This window comes from Opisthorchis viverrini (genome assembly GCF_000715545.1).
Source record: "Opisthorchis viverrini unplaced genomic scaffold opera_v5_333, whole genome shotgun sequence".
Classification (NCBI taxonomy): Eukaryota; Metazoa; Platyhelminthes; class Trematoda; order Opisthorchiida; family Opisthorchiidae; genus Opisthorchis; species Opisthorchis viverrini.
The window spans coordinates 261,007-285,200 of NW_008751992.1; the positions used below are offsets into that span (position 1 = coordinate 261,007).

A 24,194-nucleotide genomic window follows, 5' to 3' on the forward strand; every position below is an offset into this window, starting at 1 on the left:
GTTGCTTGAAGCATTCGATGAACTCAGAACAGCTAAGCTGGGCTAATTTACGATGCACACTTTGCGCGTCCTGTTGGCCGTCTCAGACATGGTTGAATAAATGGAAAGCAACTTTGGATTGGTGATTCTACGGAACAAGGTTAAAACACACCAACTAGTAAGACGAATAAGCAAATGAGAATATCGTTGCTCTCTTCGGTAGGCCGAGATGGGCGTCCTTGTTAAGCTTCGTAGAAACAAAAGTGCATAATCTTAAGTTTTCACAATACTTTTGGAGATGAACTTCTGAAAGGATCCTGGTGAAATACCTAGTGCAGTCTTGAAACGACGATCGACTGGATGTCCTTAGTTTTCTCACGATCGGGAAAAGGGCAGTACAGTCGATATTCCATCATGCCATTCATGTGAATGTGTTGTTTCTCTGCTCATATATCCTAGATGTTCGAATGAAGACGAGATGCTCTAGTAAGCTTAGCAACCGTTAGGTTCACTGGGCCAGCTTCTGTAATACCACGGTATATCGTCCCAGTTGACCTTACTTAGTCAAGCAGCGGGTTTCCATGCGACCATGAAGACGTATTGACTAACGAATGTTTTCGATACTCCTCCCTCTGGTCAACATAATTGTAGGACTACCAGATACTATATTCAAATTTGGATATGTCAGTTTTGTCCAAACTTCAGTCCTACAAACAAAAGAACGGTCAAATTTGGTCCAAAGACGTCAGCTAACTGTGGTTGGATCGTTCAGAAGTGATCAGAAGTGCACCGGGCGCTTCACAACGTCAACAAGGTAGATTCGATTGGTTTCTAAGGATACAAGTATGCCATATGTTCAACCTTAAAACTGGAAGTTACTTATGGCCTCAGTTTATAATCTAGCTGACAAGATGCCAACGATTAGCAGTGTAAGCAGGTGAATGGTTTGACAGGTGTCCGTTTCGTTGTTCACTATATACTTCTACTGTAAAATCTGTGACTCTGTGGTGAAACGCCCCTTCCTCAGAAGGATGCGATTGCATAGATCAGTGATTTTCATCAAAGGTTGATCACAATATATGGCAAAGCTATCTCGCTTATTTTTGCCAGTTAATCATGAATAGCAAATAGAGGGAATCCGAGTCGTCGCTCGTCAATCGTTTCACGGTCTGAGCTCTCATAGTGATCACGGAAGATCTATTCTTACCTACTGGCAGGTCCGTGGTTAGAACCTAACCACGGCATCGCGTTTTTCCCCGTCTAGGCTTGACCATCTGGGCAGTGCCCCGTACTCGTGCTTCTCTCTGATGGCAAAGAAGCTATGCACCGAAATGAACGACGATGATGGTAAGTGGTTGGACCTCAGGCACATGTGACCTTGGGGCAAGCGTAGTGCAATCACAAATAAGGCCATGCGCACAAAACGCCGCTGGTTATTTTTAAACGTTTTATAATTGAAGCTATGTTGAATCCCACCCACGAGATCGAACACGTCCTGAAGTGCTAATACGCACGTCAGAATCATGGATCTATTATCAGTAAAACATGGAACTTAGTGATTACTGGACAAACAAAATTAGGATGCCGAAATAAGGACGCGTGTAAAGCATTTCGAATGACAGACGAGTCGGACAAGTAGTCAGACTCTCAGTAAATTGTACTTTCAAATCTGGGGTTTTCCGTTCCCCATAAGTAAGTCGTCCAGAGACGGTTCATGCCCAAAAAACGATGTTTTTTTAGTTCGCTGGACCTATTACCATAGAAAATTTTACCTTTCGAACTGAGAGCAAGTTTGAGTGGGACTCAGCTTAGTCTCCCGCGAAAACCAATTTTGTGTGTAAATGTATGTATGGGGTAGATTTCCTATAATTTCTTTTCAATTAGGACATAAGGTTGACGGAAACTAGGGGAATGATCCTACGGTTAAGTCTCAAGGAGGGAAAAGCTGATCGCGAATTTTCAGAGTTTCAAGTAGCTTAATGAGGAGTGTTTCCTATAATTTTTTTCAATTAGGACATAAGGTTGACGGAAACTAGGGGAATGATCCTACGGTTAAGTCTCAAGGAGGGAAAAGCTGATCGCGAATTTTCAGAGTTTCAAGTAGCTTAATGAGGAGTGTTTCTACGAGAACTTTCATAGTGTCGCCTGAGTCACATTTGTGTTAGATCTTTATGCGTATGAATCAAACACTGACTTAGCTGTTCGAATTCAAACCTCTGTGCTGAGTAGTAAAAAACAATCCACTAAGAAGGCGAATATTGTTGAGGATGCTTCCCAGTGCCTGTCTTAGAAGTATGTGTTTTAAAGCATCATCATATATTTCGGAAGGAGGGTCTGTGGCTCATGGTGTTGTGACAAACCTGCTGAAATGTAGAGACCTACAGATTGTTATTCGGAAGAAGAAGTCGGAGTTACTGCAAAGGATGGTCGCTGTAGAGGGGCACGCTATTAAAGGGTTTCACTGAACGTTCACATTACTTACAGAAAACTATGCTAATTGATGAAATGATAGTTCCAACTTGCATAATAAGAAGGCAGGTGTGAGTACCGGACCACCGACCTTGCACTTTCCTGATTTGTGACTCAGCAGGTGAGCTTCAAGTGTGACTTACAATGCACATTAGAGCACTATCAGTGTCATCTATCTGGCCCTTTAATGATTCATAAAATGAGCCAAACGGGAAAGGTAAACCGCGTCTTCGGTATTTCAGCTGGCAGTGCATATGTGCATCATGCAGAGTGGCCACTGGTGCAACAATGTTCATACTGTGAGTAAACATTTAGATTTCAGACTTTAAGATTAGATTAGCTGTTCAAGGGCGCTCCAAAAAGCAATCCAGCAAAAAAGCCTCCCCAGCAGCTCTCACTTCAGGGACTGTGAAGTTCCAGCACAGTTCAGGTAAATTGAGCCATCACATTATGCGTTTTCTACCCAACAGAACGTCAGGAATATTACCAAACTTTAGCATACAATGGAGGTCAGAACTAGCCTATTGTAATAAATAATTAAAAATTCTCAGCACTGCGATTGTTGGTATCTGAAATGTCACAAAACTAAACAAGGAGGTTCTTTCGAGAGAGTCGCCTGGAACCCAGCTGAATCTCTCGTTTATGATGTTCTCAGGAAACTGAATGTGCTGCACCAGGCCGCCTCATGTTTCAGTCGCTACGATATTCGAGATATCCCGATACATGTATAGCTTTGTAATGTACTACTCATAAGGTTGCTGAAAATCCATTGACAGCCCACGACCGGTTTCGCCCTTCTTGGGGCTCATCAGGTAGGCGCAGTCCCCGGGTTTCCGTCAACCTTATGTTCTACTTGAAACCAAATTGCACGAAATTAGAGAATATACACTCATCTGCAAACTAATTTGGTTCTTTCGAGAAACTTTCGAGAGATTTTCAGCAACCTTGTGAGTAGTACATTACAAAGCTAAACAAGGAGGTTTTAATTAGACCTGTTTTCCCTCATTCAATTTCATAGACTTGTGTGTTCTCATGCTCTCAGAGGCATCCTGCTGTTTGATGGACAATGATGATTCCAGTGCATCCCGTACTGTCACCGGACGAACCCAGTTATGTCCCTGGAGTCTGGCAAGGATTTTCACTGCTGGTACTGCCGTTGACATTTCTCCTAGAAGATCTATTTGAGCAAGCATATTGTAAAGCAACAAATAAGTGAGTATTTCATTCAAAGTTATTAGTTTTTGGAACATACAAACCAAATATATTCACATTTACAATTGGACGCCTACCTACCCTTTCGACGTATCATCTTTCTTAAGTTGTACGCCGATTGCCCACTCAGAGTTCTTACAGGATAATATATATTCGAAGGCTTATACTAAGCTCCTGATAAAAGGTATTAACTACCTTGTTTATCTCAAAAGCAAGTTCAAACTTATGTTAAAATTTGTGATCGACAGTAGAATTATAATATGTTCTCAGGTTCTGCAGCTGATGGCAAAAATACGGTCAGGAAGTCCTAAAATACACTTGTAGTACAGAAGCAACCCTATTTTCCGCGACACAGCATGTGGAGTTTCCGAAATTTCCCGCAATTGAGAACAAATAATTGTTCTAAATTAAAATTGATCTTAAAAATCTAAAATTTTCGCGCTAATGGAAGATATTTCGGTTCGGAAAACCGTCACAAATACTGCGGCGAAATTACAGGACCATCATGGTACACCAAGCTACCAGTTGCATGCTACCTTCTGCCACTTGTGCGGGCCAATCAAGCTCTTAAGAATTTATGCTCCCTCTGGTTGAGCACACGGAGGAACGGATGACTGTGTGTGACAGTTTGACCAATCGCAGGTTTCTACGGTCGTCTATGTTATCTTTTGCTGTAGCGACTGACAGCTAGATGTAAGTCGCGCATCGATTTATCTGGCATGTTCACCGTACTACTGGTCAATTCTTGGCCTCAAATGTTTTTGGCGCTTCCATTTTGAATCCGGCTCCAATTCACACCAACTGCAAACTTAAATTACTAAAATTGCGAAACAACTCAAACCATTGAGTTCAGGCCGGAGAGTAGCGTACCACAAGGACGTTAACTGTTCGGAATGGTGAAGAAGAATAATTCGTCCCTCCGCAAAACGCATTTTAGTGCATGTGGTATCATAGATCAAGTGGCACCACTCAGAAAGGTCACCAGATGTTATCCCAAATTAGGAATTGTCACCACTTTGAAGGAACGACGAAGTGATGTTTTCTCGAAACAGAAAAAACGGCCAACGATTCAACTTGCTTCAACTTCCACCAAGAGTACACTGGACTGACGGGTCTCTAGTAGGACAGTGCAGACAGCACCATCATACCTCAAGTACATGAAACTAGATAAAGGTCTTATCTAATGTGACCTCAGGTTCGGAGATTACTCGGAGAATAATTTTACCTGGACGCATCAGCGGGCCTATCTCATCTTTGGTCATGGAAAGCGGTGTAGTGAAAAAGACTCAAGGAAATATTTTACAGTAAATTTGCACAGACTGAATATTTCTCAACCGAATACATAATGCTAGATGCCGTTTGTTGACTCAGTGTTGCTTACAAGCCCGCTGAATGAGCAAAGCAACTGGAATGCGAAGTTCTGATGCGGATGTTATTACGCTGGACAAACTTTTGGTGCTTTTGCTTACCGGGAGTGGACATGAAACGGTGATACACAGCTACTACCTCACAGGAATCTAGTCTGTGTCTCATGCCATAAAGCTTCTGGGCTGTTTTCACTCACATTGAGAAGACTTGGAGAACATAACCACGCTATGCGTACGAGAATGCTAATTTTTGGCTCCGAGAGTGTGTTTATGAGTGAATGGTGAACTGTGTTGGTAAGGTCTGTTCACACAGAGACTTTTGGGGGCTTATACACAACAGCTTTAGTTACACGTACACCATTTTTCCTTCACCAGGTGCCAGGCCGTTCTCACTGTCATTCAGGGAAGTGCTGTTAACGAAACCTAGAGGAGCCTCTCAAAACTCTCTGATTTCTAGTTTTTTCATCCGTTTTTTCAGTCACCATTATCTGTTTGTATCAGGCAACCCTTTGGGCCGCACGGACAGCGTGAATAGGCTGGATTGCATATAAGCATGCGAAGCACCCGCCCCTTAGGTGCGTCGGACGGACCCAAGAAATCATTTCAGAATAAATCAGATCTACTGCGGTAATCACTCCCACCCTCCAAAGAGTAAGTTAATTGGTCCTGCTACTTAGTATTGTTCAATGTGAGCTGCCGAAAGCCGACTATACCTCTAGTGGAGAAAAGGTTAGTCCCAAAAGAGGGCTTTAGAATTTTCTGTACTCCTGTGTTTGGTCGTAGAATCTAATAACATTTATCATCATGTTACTAGTCTGTTCTGTTTCAAGAATCCGGAAATAGTTGACCTCTCACCATCGTCTCCTATTCCTCTATGTGTGCGTGGGTCACTCGAGCTGACACGTGTTGGTGTGCGGTCATCAGTAGGAAGAGTAGTCATCACCTGGATTCCACTTGACCTCAACCCCTCTCAAACTAAACTGTCGGAACACTCACAACCCCCACAACCCCCACAAAGGAAAATCTAACAGCGGCACCCGAGGCGAATCAAGTGAAACACTCTGAAGTGGAAGATTAAGGAACGAAAAGCGATCGGAACTAATTTGGAACCCTCCAACACATCGATTCAAGATTTTGGCACCCACACTAGCCGACAAGAGCCGTTAATTGACACTCAACACTGATTTAGTCTGAAGAGAACTTACTGATTGGTTCCCCGTCTGTCTTATAACCTGGCCAATTTTGTGACCTGTTCACTTGGCCTGATGAAGCTTTTGTGTCAAAAGCGAAACGTACCAAGATCTTCTGAAATGAAACACAAGAACTATTTCTGACACTAAAAATGCCCACAAGTCTAAATAGCAAGAGCAACCAGTTCACTGCCGCGCTAAACACCTGACACTGTAGACATCCATTGTGCTAGCTTGCGACATCGGCGCTCCTTCTGGATATTCCTAGACTCTGTAGATCGGACAATCTGCTGAAGCTCGTCACAGACGCATTAAAGCTTAGGCTAATGAAGTCAGAGATTGAAAATTAACAAGCATCAACGTTCAAATATTGTATTAGGATTCACCTTTGTCATTCAACTACTGCATTTGCATTTCACCAGGTCTAGTATGTAGCATAAAAATTATGATTTCTCAATGCCACATGTTTTGAAAGCTAATGACCATGGAACTCGCTTACACCACTGTTGCACTGATTAATGCTTCGTCTACGAGTCTGCAAGTCCACACGCAGACAACGAGAATTCCCTCATCCGACAAAGCGAACACTATCCTTATCAATTGCCTTCTCCAGAAAACTAACATGGTTGCGGAGATATTTCCATAACCCATCGATAGTGAGACTTGAGTAATCAACAACTACCAGTAATTTATTGGCCATGACGCTTATGCATTCATAACACACTGATTCCTATACTACTCGACATGAACTATTCCCTAACCAGGACGACCTTGATACACTCAAAACTCGTTACTTCTTCCGTTCGAACCTCTCAGCTGAGTAAACAGACATTTTTATTATAGAAACAACTCAAGCAACAACACAATTTAATTCGGTTTTTTCTTCTCGAAAATCCATCCAAGTAATGGCCATGAAACTCTGAGCGTACATGAAAAGCACTCAGCCTTTTGGTGTCCATAAACCTAGATATGCGCCATCTTGCTACGACCATCGAATGCGTAAGCAGAATAGTTGCGAGGTAATGTTCTGCAAGTTTGTTAGTATAAAAACAAGGAAGAAAAAGCCAAAAATACCTCCTCGGTAAAATATTTGCTTTCCCGGCTTACGAACAAATAAAGCAGTTGGTTTTAAAGAGCAGTATCAGTCGTGTTCCTGGAGCATATGCTGTCGTGCTGCATTCGCGACTAGGTTGTCATATTCTGCTGACCAAGGTTCTGCCTTTTGTAACAAGCGTTCAATACCCTCAATATTGTTTAAATCCGTGTTCATCGAAAAGTTGCTGGCAGGTTTTCGTTGACCTCGTCCGGCATACTGCCCCTCCAATTTACGTCCGTTGGATAAAGTTTCAGTGCTACGCGTCGTTAAAGGTTTTGAGGATATGCGTAAAACGTTGGGCGACGTGGGAGATGGTGTCAAGTGTATCATAAGATAAACAGGCTCACTTTCGTCGTCCTCTTCGTCAAATTGGAGATCAATTGTATCTTTTACATCCACCTTGTCGTACCGCTCCATTTGGTGATGTATAGATGGAGTACTTTTGATAGGCGTATTTCTAGGAGATAGCACGATTTCTTTATTTCGCCCAGTAGAGTTTGCCGTCAGTATTTTCTCATGGCCACCTTGCTGACCAACTTTAACCGCACAAGAAGTGACATAATGCCCATCAAGACCGTTCTGCCTCAGACCGAGTTCTCGAGCTAAATTAATAATGGCTGAAATATCAGGGTTGACGTAATTCCTCAATGTTGCGATGGTTTTGTTGCGATCTTCGAGTGAAAATGAGCGAAATATATGCACTCGTTTAAGTCTTAAATCGAATGTGAAGTAAGCTAAAGCCCACAGCTTATCGTCCGACGGTAACGGAAATATGGCGTGAATGCCGGATTGAGTTCGTTTCAGTACTCGTGGGTTTTCAGACCACCATAAACCCTTATCCAACTTTATTCCATCACTATCGATCTCCATAATTACCATCTCTCCTGATGTAACTTGCCGCTTTCTTGACAAATAGTCCTCGATCTTTTGAGGGTCCAGTATTTCTTCAGCATCTACGCTGAAAGCATCCACATGATCCAGAGGAAATTGATAAATGGACCGCTTGGGAAAATCCTGAGGACCATTCGGCTCGCGACCGATTTTCTCACACTTGAGAATTTTGGGAGAATCCTTTTGATTTTCTCTTTTCTTATCAGGAGAAGCCCGGCAAGTTTTTGACATACTGGTAGGTATTTTGTCACTGTGCTGTTCGCGGGAAATTGGTACATTGTAATCCTCACCACTCAACTCTTGAGACATTGTGTTCTTTCTCTGATTTTCAGACGCTGAGTCGGTGCATGGGCTCATATTCCTTTGTGTTTTCAAATCTTTTATTTGCTTAACTAACAGCTTACGTTCTTCCGGAGTGTCAGCTGCAAACAGACATATTCTTCTTTTATTCGACTCGGGAAATTTATAGTCTAATACAAGTAGGTTGTCCGTAGATTTGCAATAGTCCACTCTGTTGAGTTCATTTATATTCAACTTTTGTTCTTCATCGCGAGGCCACCAATCTCCTCGTTTAAGAGTAAGCCCATCAGGGTGTACCGTCAAAATGTCAAACGTAATATTGTTAGCTTCAAGCCTGTCTTGAGATTGCGCCAGATAATTTTCAATCCTATTTTCATCCACATATTCAGATTTACCGACAACAAATCCCCCCACTTGTGCAACCAGAAATGATCTGGTAGGTATTTTCGTTTTGGCACCTCGTGCGTCATCCAAATACACACTTTGATTCTCGATATTTCTCTCCATACTCGTTGTTTGGGCCTTCAACGCATCCACTCCATTCAAGCTCAATTCCGCATCGACACAGGGTCTGGAAACCGGCTTTTCATCAAATGCAGTCGGGACCGCTTTCAGTTTCCACAACAGATTTGCCAAGCGATTGCACTGTTCGTTGTTTTTTGCCTTGAGCACGTGAATTCTTCTTTGATAAGGTTCTTTTGAAACAATGTCGATGCACAAAACAACTGAACTTCTGTTGGATGATAGATAGGCGTCGTTCAAGTTTTGGTAGGGTAGAACTTTCTGATGCAAATCAGGCCACCAAAATGCCTTACTGGAAGCTACACCTCCTGGACCAAATTTCAAACAAACCCTTCCATGCGTTCTAACAATTGATGCACGTGACTTTGTTTGATCCATCCAGTGGTTGATTACCTGCTGCGTGCATGTTTCATTCGGACCAACCGGAAATGTATCCAGGTGACGAAGTCGAAACTTCTCCTTCCCAGTTCTGTTCTTTTTCGCATGCCTTTTCATCCACTTATGAATCTAATGCCACCAGAAGCAAGGTGGCGGAACACGGTTTTTTATAGTATCTGCCATGGGAGTTTTTTGGTAACACTGGTAGACGGTCTTGCTAATCGATCAGGAAAATGTATCAGAAGGTGGAATTTAAGAGTACTAATGCAGTTCAAAGCACTTTCTAAAACGTACTTGGAGGAACAGTTTGGTGAGAATCCGTTCGTGTGGTTACTTAGGGGTGTGTCTGTACAAGACATTGGATGTGCTTACAAACAACTTACTGAATAGCATTTCGGCATCTGTAAAGCGATGAGCACATGAGAAGACGGTGAACATCAAGACGGTTGCTACCCTATTCTGAAGTGTGCGAAACAAAATCTTACTGATATTATTCGTGGATACTTGCCGCCTGCAGTGAGGGTAAGCTTAATGGTGCTTGTTTTTCCCATTTAGTCGCCTAGCTCTTTCCTGCTTCATTGATTCTAGACCTCTAACTTCAGCTTCTCTATCGTCTCCTTTCCTCACATCCTCTTATCGGAGGCATCCCCATCCTCAGACGGAAATTGCCTATTCGCATGAGTTTAACATCTTACAAACTGCTTACTAATCCTGAACAGGATAGTGTAACCGTCAGGATGGATGCTAACTTTCTAATACCACAATTCTAACATGAAACTGTTTTTACCGTTTTGTTCTTCACTGTGCAGGGTTTGTTAAAATTGCTGCTACTGATGTTGCGTTTCATGTTTTTTCTAGGCTGGGCTTCGAACCAGTCACAACTCTCAAATCCTTCCTAGCAATTGCTTTTCCTTATCAGCAGGTCCCTCACCATGTGAAAACCCAATGAATTTACCAATAGTTTGGCAAAAGTGCGAACAGTGACAGTATTGGGCAGATAACTGTCACCCCATCGCGCCTCCATAGCTGTACATGTCCTCAGTGGAATGTGTGCGAGAGAGCAACACCTCGGGTTCTCATTTCTATTTGATGTAACACCTGAAGTTCCGGAAACGAAACACTGAGGCTAACTTATACAAATGCTAGCAGTCTGTATATCGAGCTTGACCAGCTCAACTTAGTAGCTCTTAGTGCCAGAAGCATCACAACTGTTTCACTTCATTAGCGATGGTACGTCGCTTCCAGCTGCTACAGTTATGGTCACCGGAAAGTGTAAGAATGGGTGAGATGTAGCGGAGCACTGGAAGTGATGACATACTAAGTTAGTTCGTACTGAAGCAGCCTATTCAACTGAGGAAACGTGAAGTTGAACGGCTACGCATTAAAGGTCATAGCTTTGATTCACGGACGCTGCCAACGGCGTGACTGAAGCACGCCTGTCAGTGTTATTGATCATTGATAATTTGGGTCCTAGGAAAGATGTAGTTGTCAACTCCGCTGCCAGGTTGTAGAACGTTCTACTCTCAATCACTTTTGCTCAGCCAAGGGCTGGACGAAAAGGGTGAGACAGGTGGTGCCCTGGCATGCAAACTACATGTCCAATCCAGCGTAGCCTATAGAACCTGTGTAACTCATCCACCTTGGGAGAGTTCCTTTTTTCCTCAGGCCATCTGGCATATCTCACCACTGTCAATCGGGCCTTCTAACCAGACCCAGACAAATCTTTTTGAGCTCCGATGGTCAAACACTGTTAGCTTTTGCACGTCTACTGTGTGTATAGGCCACGTTTCTGGTTCGTAAAGCAGTACAGATCGAGCAGCCGCAGTGTATACTCTGCCTTTGGTTTAGCTGACGTCACGCAGCGAAATAGGCGTCAGGTTTTTGCTTTCAGGTTTCTGGCCTTCCTGATTTAAGGAGCAATCTCTTCTCTAGCCAGTCAACTATAAATTGCACAAGTGCATGTGTATTTATCTACCATATCGATTGGTTGCTTTGCAGGCATGAGGTTTGGGTTTGATCCTACCCAGTCCTTTAGTAGTACCTTACACTTTGTAGGTGTGAAGTGCATTCCAATTGCATCCCCGATGGATTTGAACGGAGGACAGCAATAGTATATGCTCACTCAAAACTTGTAGGCAAACGCTCCCGGACTTGTGTAAATGTGAGTATTTCTCGGACACTTTTCGTAGTTCTATAGATTAATGTCTACTAGTCCAGACTCAGTTTACAAAGGGAGTTGGCAAAAATTACTAAATTTATCAGCTGCACCAATACTCAGACTCCTGTAGAACGCTTTTTTGGTATAGGTGGCCATAATCGTGTTTGACATATCAGTAAACAAATAAAACGCGGTTGGAGTCGTGTGCAGCCGAGCAAAATAGAGGGGCTCGGGCAACTGAGGAAAGACTATCGTCGCTACGACAGTTGGGCGATCACGTTTTTGGAGCAAAACCGAGAACCCAAACAATTAATGGAGTAAATTTGTAGCATGACGTCGAGAAGGCCTAAGAGTATATAAAAATACAGTTATGTGAGAAACCGACCATCAAATAAACCACAAGAGTTGGATCTAATGAAATGAAGACCCTAATAAGGTGAATTAAAGGAAGTATGAGGAAACAATTAGGCCACTCTGATTGCCAGTAATATTGGTATAGCAAACTCGAATTCAACAATAGACAATAGCCAACATTTGGAAATCGGCATTTAGAAACTCAACTGCTTTTGAAAGCCATACCGGTCGGAGTGCAAAGAATTACTTTTCAAATTATGCAACGGCCACAAACCACTAAACACTATCGAGACATGTCCCCTGCCCAAAACCATATCAGACAAAGGCTTTGTTTTGGGAGCAGCCAAGGCAATAAATTGAAACAACAGATTACTATCATGCAGTGCTATGCTGCACCTATTATCGCATGAAGAAACAAAGGATGAGGACCATCCTTCTTGGGCAGCATAAAGTTCGGCAAGGGGAGACTTAAACCGAAGCAGAGTAGCTACTGGTAGTGCGGAGAGGTTTCCGAATTTTCAGTCGAGCTTTCGTCTCGTACGTAGAGTCAGTCCGTGTAAAAAATCTGGGAAGAATTGTACAGCTGCCTCATCTGATTTTTGAAACACCAGCTGTGCGCACTTCACGACCTTCTACAGGTTCTTAGGTTTATAGGCAGAAGTTACGAAAAGAGACGATTGTGATTTGATTAAAAAAATGAATTAATCAAAAACACCTAAGATAAATAGATAATAGAAAAAACTGTGCTTACGAGCATCATGAATCGGTAACACCAATTTAGCTAACCCAGATGTCAACTTCCCCTCAGTGGTACTACTGTTAATGATTCAGAACTGATTACTGCAGCTAAAAGTTAAACTAACAAAATTAATGATGGCGAATGTCCCAGACGAATGCGTAATCAGTGCCTAGCATGAGAGATGATAGTAAATGTTTATATTTATGTTTATATATTTATGCTTATATATATATTCCCAAAATTTCCTGAAATAAATTGGTTTTGCCTCGCCTGGTTTTTCTTACAGTGCTAGTATATGATACAACTTTAAATCAGCTTGGTATCGTATTGCGAGCAGCAAAAATGAGACGTTTTCAGGTCTCACAAACTCTCAAATCTCAGGCTATCGTTTGGAGATGGAAATCGCGGAAGCCGGTGTACTTTGTACCTCTCACATGTCACATGATGTATATCGGGCCATGTTCCAGCTAGCTTAACATTATATGCACTTATTTGGTTAGTTGAAGGGCGTCGTTAACGGCTGTGCGCTGTACCGCGTACCCACTGACCGATTTCCGGTTGTTCGGCAATAGGTTCCTTGATATCTACCTCCAAATAATCATGCTACTGAAGCCAGCGAGTAGTGAGATGGTGCACAAAATCTGATTCGCTTGCCGGTCCCAAGTTAAACAGTTACGCTCATGTATTCGGAAGCTCGTTTTAGGTATATCTCACTTGTTAACGCCAAAACACCCGAACAAATAACTCTGTTGCCGCTGCTCCTGGCAGTCTTTTGCTTTTTGCAAAATGGACTTCAGTTGCAAATGGGTACGTATCAAAAGTATTTTGCTAAGATCAAGTAAAAAGGAGACCATCCAACTGTTTCTGTGAAATTATGCTCCTGGGGATAATGCGTCAGAATGGACCGTTGTGAGGTTGGGGAATATTGACGAGGAAACGTACTTATTCGGAACAGCTGGCTTTTTCACTTATGATGAAAACCACAACATAACTTGGCAGACCACTAGAGGAGAATGAACGATGCTTTCCATATGGAAAAAATATAACTCGCCTTTTTAAAGTAATGGTAAGAAGTGCCCCTAATTGTATTGAGAGCGAGTAGTTGGTGCACCTTTGGTATGCAATACACGTGCGGTTACTCCAGCCTTGAATCGAATGTTTCGTTCAAGTTGATGGAGAGTGCAGAAGGGTACTGAGCGTGAGCACTGCCATCTCCATGTGGCTTCCAAGAGGTAAACATATTTTGACGAGGTTTTGGACTCCCAGTTTGAGGGAACATGGTGTAATATTACTGTACGATGCAATATTTTTAATGACAGATTCTCAACTCGCATGTATTATCCATGTTGAAATGTTATTAGTACCGGGCTCTTGAAATCGCGCTTCATCTTTATTTAAAACGGACAAAGTTGACCTACCAAAGCGGAGGGAAAACCTTTCTGCGCGAAGCTCCTGGAAAACATGCTCAAGCTTTGGGAGGTGCTAAGCTGAACGCTGACCAAATTCACGAGGCTAATCCACAGGTATATACAAGCAATATGCAGCCAGTCACGTCAGCACTCCGATTGTTCTTGCATACCTAACCTTTAATTCCACGAAATATCATTCAAAATACAAGTAAACAGGGCAGGGTAGAGTTCGGCCTGTCCTTTTGCTGACAGACTCGATCTCAGAATAAAATCGATGAACAAACTGTAAACTAACTGAAAATCGGATTGGAAACTTAAGTTAAAATGTTTTATCCAGAGGTCAAGGACTAGGATTGAGAACCTACTAAAATAAAGGTTTTCTACATGATTTGATAGTCATGGTGTAACGGTGGTACTACTGATGGGGAGGCATGCGAGCAGTATGTTTTCTTCTCGTAAATTCGCTATGCGTCTCTTGAAAAGGGAGATTTGTTGCGGAATTTTCGGAGTCGCTTTGTAGCATTTGCTTGGATTTGGGCGGTGAATGATTTGAGTCCATGAACATCCAGGAAAGTGAAAGAAGATGCGTTCAAGAGAAGATGGATGTTCAGCTTTTGTAAATAAGATGTAAATGAAAGTTTTTCTCCCTTATCCAATAGTCTATAACTTGTCACTTGGCATCTGCTAATAAATAACTTCTCAGCGAAGGCCTTCTTCCTCTCAATGGTAGTGGTAATTTATATGGCGGAAAAGTGAGGAACCAAAAGGACAATAGCAGCCGCTTAGACATAAGTGAAGATTCTAGATTGTAAAAAAGCCTGTCCCCTTTCTTCCTAATGAGAATCGAGTGTCTTCTTCGCTGAATGATGTCTGAGCACTAAACTTATTTGGCTGTCGTTGGTTTTTTCGTTGAGCAAACCTAGAGCTAGTAGGTCCGTATGTAACAGAAGTAATTTTGTGTTCCCATGTCACCAGCAAACTAGGGTTGGGGGGAACCTACATCTCATCATTTTTATGAGATCCAAGAGTTATTGGCCAGTTGGAGTTCTTTTTGCGATTTGTCATTTAGCTCCAAAATGCTGACATTTTCTGTCCTATTTAGTGTATATCCTATCTCAAAGTGTTGTTAAATCTCATTTCAAAATTCCCACAGACCACGTTTATTTCAAAGTTCAAGCTCCAGGAGTCACGTGATGAGAGTCCCGGTGTTATCTCCAATGTGATAGGAGTGTTTAAAAATACGTACTACTACAAAGTGCTACTGTGGGCACAAACGAGGAATAGTCCAGGTAGTTTGAGTTCGGCAGTCTTCCTTGTGGGAAAGCCATTGGGACAACAACTTTGCGTCAACGACCAACATTGACAAACAGATCGAGAATTTCTCTTGGGTGAAGTGAGAACAGATAAAAATACACGTAGTACAATTTCGAGTCATAGACACATACGGATCCTAGCTTTCATACATACTGTTGCTCTGAATCCAATTTTTCGCCAACGATGAAACGCGTGGTTCTGACTAGCTCCTAGCCCTTTCTTCCCCTCTTCTAACTTCTACCAACTGAGGTTTAAAGTATTTTGATTCCTTGAGGGCGGTCATTCTGACATTCACATGGCCGTATCGAAGTTGACACATCAATATCAGATTCTACCACTGTATTCTGGTCGTTGTTTTCAAGATCATCACAGGATTTTTTGTCAAAACATAAGTATTCATCTGAGTGCCAATTATAAAAGCTGAGAATTTGTTCTGTAGAACTATTTCCACTAATGAGAAACTGGTTACTCTTCGGTTACATCAATGTATTAAGTGCCCACGGCGCCATTTTTGAATATGGGTTCAGTAGGGCATATATGAATAGTCGACATGTTGACATTATCCAGATTGGTGTTAATACAACCTACTACTTTCGAATATGCATAACGTAGATTTATTAATACACTTTCACAAACTGTTTGGAAATTGAGGATGTTGATGTATCATCGCTATGTATGTAACATGGCCGAGCCACCGCGAAAGACACCCTAGTTTCACTGCATTTTTCTGCAATCGTCCATTTTTTCACTTGTCGTCCAGGACAACGCTTTTCAGGGTGGCGATGGACAGTCGAGTAGGGCGACGAATGGAATTTTTCCAAGTGACTGGCTGTAAAGAACGAGTGGACTTCGAACTCTACTGTGTTCCTCCTGTAATGTTCGAAGTTTCTTTAAGTTGTTTAACATCCACTTTCCGCACCACATTAGACTGACGAAATGGACCCTGGTCTTTGTTCTAAATCGATGAAGGGAGGAAGGCTGCCCCACTTTCCATGGAACAGTAGTCTAATCCTGTAGATGCCTATTTCGAAGAGATTGTTGTCGAGCTTAAAGTTCATGTGGATGTCAATCATGGTGGCCCAAACACTGAAAAACTTTAATGTACGACTAGTGGTGAGGAGCCTGTTGGTCAACCCGAAGCACGAATTTATCATCCTTTTGGGGCAGAGATTTTTCTTAGAGGTTTTTAAGGTGCTTTTTGTTGAGTGCTGTCGGTTTAAAGGAGAAATATCATTGGAACGGATCGAAACGGTGCACCACGATCAAAGGATATCAGATCAACCCCCACTGCAGGCTCCATTATTTGCCTCTCACCTGATTAGGCAAAAGGATCCAATAAATAAAACGGTCCCATCCGATATCGCGTTCTGAGCATTAGTGGCAAAACTTACTGAGACCCACTTTATTCGCAAGTTGAAGCCATTTCTGTATGGGTAGAAACGACCCTGGTCTTGTTCTAAATCGATGAAGGGAGGAAGGCTGCCCCACTTTCCATGGAACAGTAGTCTAATCCTGTAGATGCCTATTTCGAAGAGATTGTTGTCGAGCTTAAAGTTCATGTGGATGTCAATCATGGTGGCCCAAACACTGAAAAACTTTAATGTACGACTAGTGGTGAGGAGCCTGTTGGTCAACCCGAAGCACGAATTTATCATCCTTTTGGGGCAGAGATTTTTCTTAGAGGTTTTTAAGGTGCTTTTTGTTGAGTGCTGTCGGTTTAAAGGAGAAATATCATTGGAACGGATCGAAACGGTGCACCACGATCAAAGGATATCAGATCAACCCCCACTGCAGGCTCCATTATTTGCCTCTCACCTGATTAGGCAAAAGGATCCAATAAATAAAACGGTCCCATCCGATATCGCGTTCTGAGCATTAGTGGCAAAACTTACTGAGACCCACTTTATTCGCAAGTTGAAGCCATTTCTGTATGGGTAGAAACAGCTTTGCGTTGCGTTTTTACTACTCCCGTAATCCGTGGAACGGTCCTATTACGTGCTGGCTCCTCCTTCCTCTCTATTTGTGCTTGATACTCTACGGCGCATATCTAATGAAACACAGAAATATGAATCACTTCAAAACTGACCATGTTTTGTGCCTAAAGCTTTGTGAGTCACACAAAAGCACTGACACCAAGCAAATCCCAAAGGGAGCACAGAGAAATGGGCTGCTGTCGCCTCTAAAGAATACTACAGAATAATGTCGGATAAATGGACAAAGCAGAGCAAGCTGCTTTACCGTCTGGATGTCGGATGTAAATAAGTATCAACGATTTGATCAATACTCAGTGTTTACACTATTCGGACTTCCATCTTGTGACAGCACTGCGTTCAGTACACTGCAGCACCTTAATTTTGGTGTTTCTGTACAGGATAAAGGACTTAGCTAACGGATCGATCTGATGCCCACTTTCAACTAAATGACGGGATATTGATGAAGATGGTATCGGCCTTTCAGTAGCCACCGTATTCGAATCTATATTTGGACTTTGTGGGTGGGATTGCTTTATGCGTTGCTGTATCTCAATGACCATGTGTTCCGACTATCTGGGTCCTAGTTGCCTTCCAGGTCCATAAATGTAGATTGCCGAGCACCCACACTCCAAAAGGTGAGCAAAGGTGAAGATGACATGTCCGGATAGTGGTAGTTGATTGCAAAACTCGGGATTCAGCTGCTGTTGTACATGATTCCAGGTTTGGTAGCATAGTAATTTCATTCCAAAGCCTGGATTAGACGCAGTTCCACTAACTCCACCTGTTTTGAGACTGAATAAATCCGGACCTTGTTTATCTGAAGTATGCTGTTTTTGGTGAAATACGCCCATTTGCAAACAAATTTGTTTATTCCATAGACTCACCTGGCGTGTCGGTACAAAACTAGCGAAACGGAAGTAGTGAATGATCTAAATGTGTTTTAGTTGAACTAACCTATGGAATACTCCGTCATATTGGGGGGTCAGCTGGATGTCGAGAAAGGAGACTATGTCACACACTCCACGTTTGACTGCTAACTTAATGTTTGGATGAGTGGTGTTCAGTGCCTGGAACAGTCCTGTCTGTCCTGTGATCATCAACATGTCATCTGCGTATCCTTTGTAGCATTTCACCCGCGAAATGGAGTTTTCTACTCGCATTTCAATGCAAACCATGAAAATGTTAGCTGGGACAGAATAAAGTGAACATTTCCAAAGCTATTTCCAATGTTTGCCTTGGATGCTGTGATTGTGCAAACAGGAACGGACGTTTGAGTTCGATCGCTGCTACTTCAAGGTTGATGGTGGGGGAGAAATCACATTTGATTCATACGAAAATGTGACATCCAAAGTTGCAACTTGTTGAACCTGGACGTTAAACTGCGCTGCTGATGCTGTATCTGCTACTGTATCTCAGGGTGTGGGTGTCCCGGTGTATCGTACAACAGCCCATTTCTTGGTTTTTCTTCAAGGTTGAAAAGGATAAGTCTTGTTTGAAATTTCTCAAAAATCCAGCGAATCGTCAATTTGCTACAGTGTAATGCTACTCCACTGGTTGCGGGTGCTTTTGTTTTTCGAACACCATTATTATCACGGCATATGATTGTTAGAAGAGAACCACATACCTATCCATTTGTGGGATATGACCCCGTGGTGGCTTACTGTATATTTCGCGAAATCTCTTGCTTCAAATGAACGCTAACATGTTCATTCATATGACGCACGCGCACTCCTAAGCACATTCAAATACAGTTGTGAGTAACTATTCCTTCATGAATAATTTTCTGACCTTCAATGACGGAAGGCCTGGTTGTTAACTTCATGTGCTGTGTATCGGTAAGCTCGAGACAGTTCAAAGGCATGATACGGACAGTCATTCCCACGAACAATGGCAGATGGACGCACTCGACTCGAGAGAAAGATGTTGAATGCGATTTTCGAGAGGCCAGTCCCAACGTCACAAAAGCCAACACATTTCTCTTCACCGACACCTTCCACCGTTGACTGCAGTGCCATTAAACGAAATCAGAAGGCATCAGTCGGGGATATGCTTTACTTAGGAATGGACTCGTGTGATGTTACAAACGCAAGGAGCAAATCAGTAGGAAAATCGACCAATCATTTGAAGGGAATACAGGCTTACGGTGTAGCGGACTTACCCAATCATGAACAGACATCATGCAAGTAATGATTAGCTGATCAATGGGCAAGCCAACTGTTCATCATGTATACCTTGTCTAAGATGACACACTGCAGTAGGAGGGCTCAAGCAGTAGAAGTGATGCATTCGGACCTCGTTATGGGCGTCGCATGGATCGTCGTCGGCGCATCCTAAACTGACACCTCAATAACTTCTTGGTTGAACCGAAAAATTCGAATACCTAAGGACAGTAACATATTACCCCTAACATCTCGTTTATACAGTCTTGCTACTGTTCTGGCTTTTCTATTCCCGTGAATCCATACCGAAGTGGGGAATACTGGACCCGAGCTCTGCTCTTAATGGAGCTTACCAATTGTGCATATTTGACCGTGTCGGGATTTGGACTCCGATTGTCTGAAACGCATGACAAGTGTGTTGACAGTGACCCACCAAAGCACGCTGGATGCATCTGATCCTTTACGTCTGAACAGGTAAAAGTGTTCACACCTCATCAATGTGAATGGTTTGCCCGACGTGAGGGATCTGAAGGACAGAAAGCTCGTGAAGCGGATTTAATCACGCTAAGGCACGATGTGGTTGGTTCTCTCACAAGTTTCGCTCTAACTGAGAGCCGTCGGGTCGACTAAGCAGTGTCGGAAGAGAGACCACGTAGCCACTGACCAATACTATGCGGAGGCAGAATATGGTCTATCTCGTGAGTGGGCGTTTGTTATAATAATCCCTATATTAAACGATCCCCATAGTTGGTCCGATAGTCATCATGCCCTAAAGACATGAAGCTGAAGCCGCTAACTGTAAATTAAGAATGTGACTACTCCTGACGACTAATTCAGTGTGAGTTCCGTCCTGTTTGGAACTCACCTTCTGGGTGCTTCAGGAACGCGGTGTCCGTTTTACTGTGGGTTTACCATTTTCATCGAAAACCATGGCCGCATAATGCTCTAGCGATTGGTGAAAACTGCTAGCCACAAAATGATTCGGCTGGTTCCGCTATTTCCGCTTAGCAAGATCCAATCAGAATAAAACGCTTGGAGTAGCGCTTTTAAAAAGTATGGAACTCCAGCGTTTTACTCAGGAGAACTAGGACAACCGACATCTGTAAATGATAACCTGAACTACCTGCTTAATCAGGAGAAATGCACGTGCTGAGAGTATGGCGGTCTTAGCTGGAGTTGGATGGGACTTCTACTTTATTCAATGAAAAGCCTGTTTGTGAACTGGAGGAAGGTGTTTCTAAACGGAAGTCTTAGAACGGAAACCTTAAGGGAGATAACGATGTCCTTGTAATGCTCACTGTAATAAGATACAGATGTTTTGTTGACAGCGGTTAGGCAAATAAGGAGGCAAAAATCCATCAATGCATTCACCAAAATACATTTTGCAATCAGTCGACTATCGAATCAGCCGTTGCTGTTCGATCACCGTGTCTATAATTTTTACACAAAATGAAGTCCGCTTACGCGATGGGTAATGAAGATGGAAAGGCACAATAACTTCCACGCACTTCCACGTTCATGCGCGAGCGTCAGTCAAATGATGATAATTCGTCTGGTGTTTCATGAGCCGACAAACCGTTTTACACAACCAGTAGTACACCAGTGTAGAGATTTTGTTTGAAGGCGAGTTCCTCTACGGGTGCGGAGTATCATCGATTACTTGGTTAAGCGGTGATGGGAAAGTGATCACAATAAAGGTAAACCGGTCCTCGATCACTGACAAAACTGCCGAATCTGGGGTGCTGATCCACATGTGTCAGTTCAGCCCAATTTAACCCCGGTTGATAGTCAGCTTGGTGGTGCACCGGGGCGGAACGGAGGTTTGCCGTATCATGTCTGCTTGTGGACTTGTTCGGCACACAGCGCTGAAGGCTTTTGGCAGACCGGAGATCAGACACCCCTTGCCTGTGATGCTCTTGCTCTACCGAACTCTTCTGTGTATTGCGTTCATCGTCCGATCTTTTTGATGAACTGAAACTCGTTTCTGATGAGCTTTTATTCGAATGCGACAAGAATTCCAGTTGAGTATCATTTGAAAGTCCTAGACTGAGGTTCGGATCTTCTTCTCCGTCAAACTGGACCGCAGTCACACGATAATCATGTCGACAGAGAGATTTTAATACTCGAACAAATTTCTCACGGTGACATCCGGAGCGTAGAAACACAAGGATGTATTGTTTTTTGGACGGATCAAAACGTGACTGAACTCCAATGGCCAACAAGGAAGGAATTGCGTGAAACGAAATGACGCCAGTAATTTCCGTTATCAGGAGACCTTTTATGGTGGAAGAAGGCCACCACGCCGCCCCGCGCATTCGTAGTTCAATTTCAGACATTCGGAGTTTGGCCCATGGTTGATTACTTAACGTATTGTTCAACTGCTCCGTCTGTCTCTGGTCGAGAACTCCATGACTGAACTTGTCGGTTGGTAGCAGGGTCACATACTGGACTACCTGAATTGCACATTTGAATATGCACTTCTGTCTCATTATGCAGGGGAAGTGAAACGAAATGAGGTGCGTTCATCAGATCCTTCTCGAAAATAATGACTACATATTTGTGACTTCTCACTAATGACCACCTACTGAGAGCATTGACCTCACATTCTACAACGATTGGACAGTCAGAGTTCGGACTTATTAAAGCCCGTAGACAAACACGTTCTCTGCTAATTGGCTAAGTTGACCTCATCGAAACTGAACTTTTAGGTCTTGTTACCTTGACGACCTCTCTGAGATGCACTGACAAAACTAACGATTTGAACTCTTTTGTCGCTTTGCTCATGTTTTGATGACCCCCTGGATAAATTCGAGTATGGAAATCACATTACATACCACTGCTGAAACAGAGACATTTTCAGAACAACTTTAAACCATAAGACGGCCTAATAATGGTCTTTAAGCAGATAATATATTGTGAGTTGGCTACATTAAATGTGTCACACCAGCGTCTACAGGAAAATTAGGTAGACCTAGTTTAAGATAGACAATAACGTTCGGATGGATCAGTGAATTATCTCACAAAGAAAAAAAACAATAAATTGTCTCACTCATGAATAATCGACAGCAACAACCCAGCGGAATGTACCTGAGGTCCCCGTTTTGAACAATATTCATAAAGGAAGAACATCGTCCTTTAAAACACCTGTCTTGTCTCACTCATGAGTAATCGACAGCAACAACCCAGTGGAATGTACCTGAGGTCTCCGTTTTGAACAATATTCATAGAGGAAGAACATCGTCCTTTAAAACACCTGTGCTCTACACTCCTTGATATCTCTCAAAATTTCTCCCGTTGTTTTGCAAGGATAATTGCTCCTCTGGGAGAAATTTATTTGGGCTGAACGCTAAAGACATTCAGCTGTCTTCATGTGAGCAGATAACAATTAGGTTGTAAATTTCTGTTGGGAGTTTCAAGCGTAAGATGAGAAACCAAGCGGCGTTTATGTTGGAAAATTTTCCCAATAGTGTGTCGTTGTCATTCATTTACTCAGGTTAGATCCACAGCACAGTGAGCACGGAGATGGAGGACTGCAGTGCAGTAAGGTGATTGAGATTACCTAGCAAGAAAGCAAAGATATAGTATTGATAGTGTTTGTCTGCTCACGAGAATTGGGCAGTGAACTCATCGCACCCAGCCCCATACTGGCAACAATCCTTATAAGAAATTTTTGTCCAAAAAGACTAATTGTCAGATATTGCGTTTCAACTGAGAGTTGGACATAGAACTTTGAAAGTAGTTGAAGTGCTGCGACCGCTTCTTGGTCATCAGCTTCTTATCACCAGCTATAACAAGCTTGCTTGGTGGATAGCTCTTGAGCAGAATCTCATTTTAAGCGACATCCTCATACACTGCGAAGACAAGCGCTTGATGTACGAACTTTTGTTTACTTTCAATTTCGTTGGAGACATACTCGAATGATTTCAGTTGGGTAGGATAGTGCCATCAGAGTGAAAACTTTGTAACGGGCTCACAACGTTGGTAAGACAAGCTACACTCCAGTGTATTTCACTTAACCAGCTGTTCCTTGTGGCGGAACTAATAAATTTGGGAAACCGTTTAACTACTTTGCTCCTGAATGAACGTGTTTTGTTTCTTGTGATTTCATCCTGAGTCACAAATTTCGTGTGAAACACGAGAACAGGTCATTGGTGAATACGTATGGGATTTAGACCAAAATTTCCTTAATTTTTTTTCATGCTTCTATACACATATCAAAATATGAGCCAAACGGATATAAAGGGGCCCTGTTCCAAAAGCTCCAACTTGCACTTGAGGCTTTAAATTTAGAGTATGATCATTAAGACAATAACTGTTATGATCCTCCTCTCTAAGTTAGCAGCATTTTTCATCATACCAAACCATGAGGCAAAACTGTCTAAATTATTTTATATTGTTTGCACTTTGACAGCAGCACATCCAAGAAGGGCCATATCGACTTTGTATCCGATATCTGTGGGCCAACCCCCTGAAAGCATTTTGACTCCACGAGAAGTGAAATCTGTGTCACTCTTTCATGATAACATCGATGATAGCCATACAGAAAAAAGTATACGTTTTATATCTTTGTAATGTACTACTCATAAGGTTGCTGAAAATCCGTCGACAGCCCACAACCGGTTTCGCCTTTTTCGGGGCTCATCAGGTAGACGCAGTCCCCGGGTTTCCGTCAACCTTATGTTCT

General features: G+C 42.6%; 4 protein-coding genes across 4 annotated transcripts; all 4 read right to left on the reverse strand.

Moving 5' to 3' along the window:
• Positions 1 to 7,358: 7,358 nt before the first annotated feature.
• T265_10102 (hypothetical protein) lies at positions 7,359 to 9,521 on the reverse strand (the record flags this gene model as incomplete). The annotated part of the gene is made up of 1 exon (XM_009176374.1): positions 7,359 to 9,521. One exon carries the CDS (start codon positions 9,519 to 9,521, stop codon positions 7,359 to 7,361), a length of 2,163 nt encoding a protein of 720 aa, XP_009174638.1.
• Positions 9,522 to 9,783: 262 nt separating this feature from the next.
• On the reverse strand, positions 9,784 to 18,511 carry T265_10103 (hypothetical protein; the record flags this gene model as incomplete). Its single annotated transcript, XM_009176375.1, has 2 exons — positions 9,784 to 9,805; positions 18,306 to 18,511. 2 exons carry the CDS (start codon positions 18,509 to 18,511, stop codon positions 9,784 to 9,786), a joined length of 228 nt encoding a protein of 75 aa, XP_009174639.1.
• A 630-nt stretch (positions 18,512 to 19,141) lies between these two features.
• On the reverse strand, positions 19,142 to 19,366 carry T265_10104 (hypothetical protein; the record flags this gene model as incomplete). The annotated part of the gene is made up of 1 exon (XM_009176376.1): positions 19,142 to 19,366. A coding segment is annotated over one exon (225 nt), but the record flags the coding sequence as incomplete, so codon positions are not given.
• Positions 19,367 to 21,174: 1,808 nt separating this feature from the next.
• On the reverse strand, positions 21,175 to 21,999 carry T265_10105 (hypothetical protein; the record flags this gene model as incomplete). Its single annotated transcript, XM_009176377.1, has 1 exon — positions 21,175 to 21,999. One exon carries the CDS (start codon positions 21,997 to 21,999, stop codon positions 21,175 to 21,177), a length of 825 nt encoding a protein of 274 aa, XP_009174641.1.
• Between the last annotated feature and the right edge of the window lie 2,195 nt (positions 22,000 to 24,194).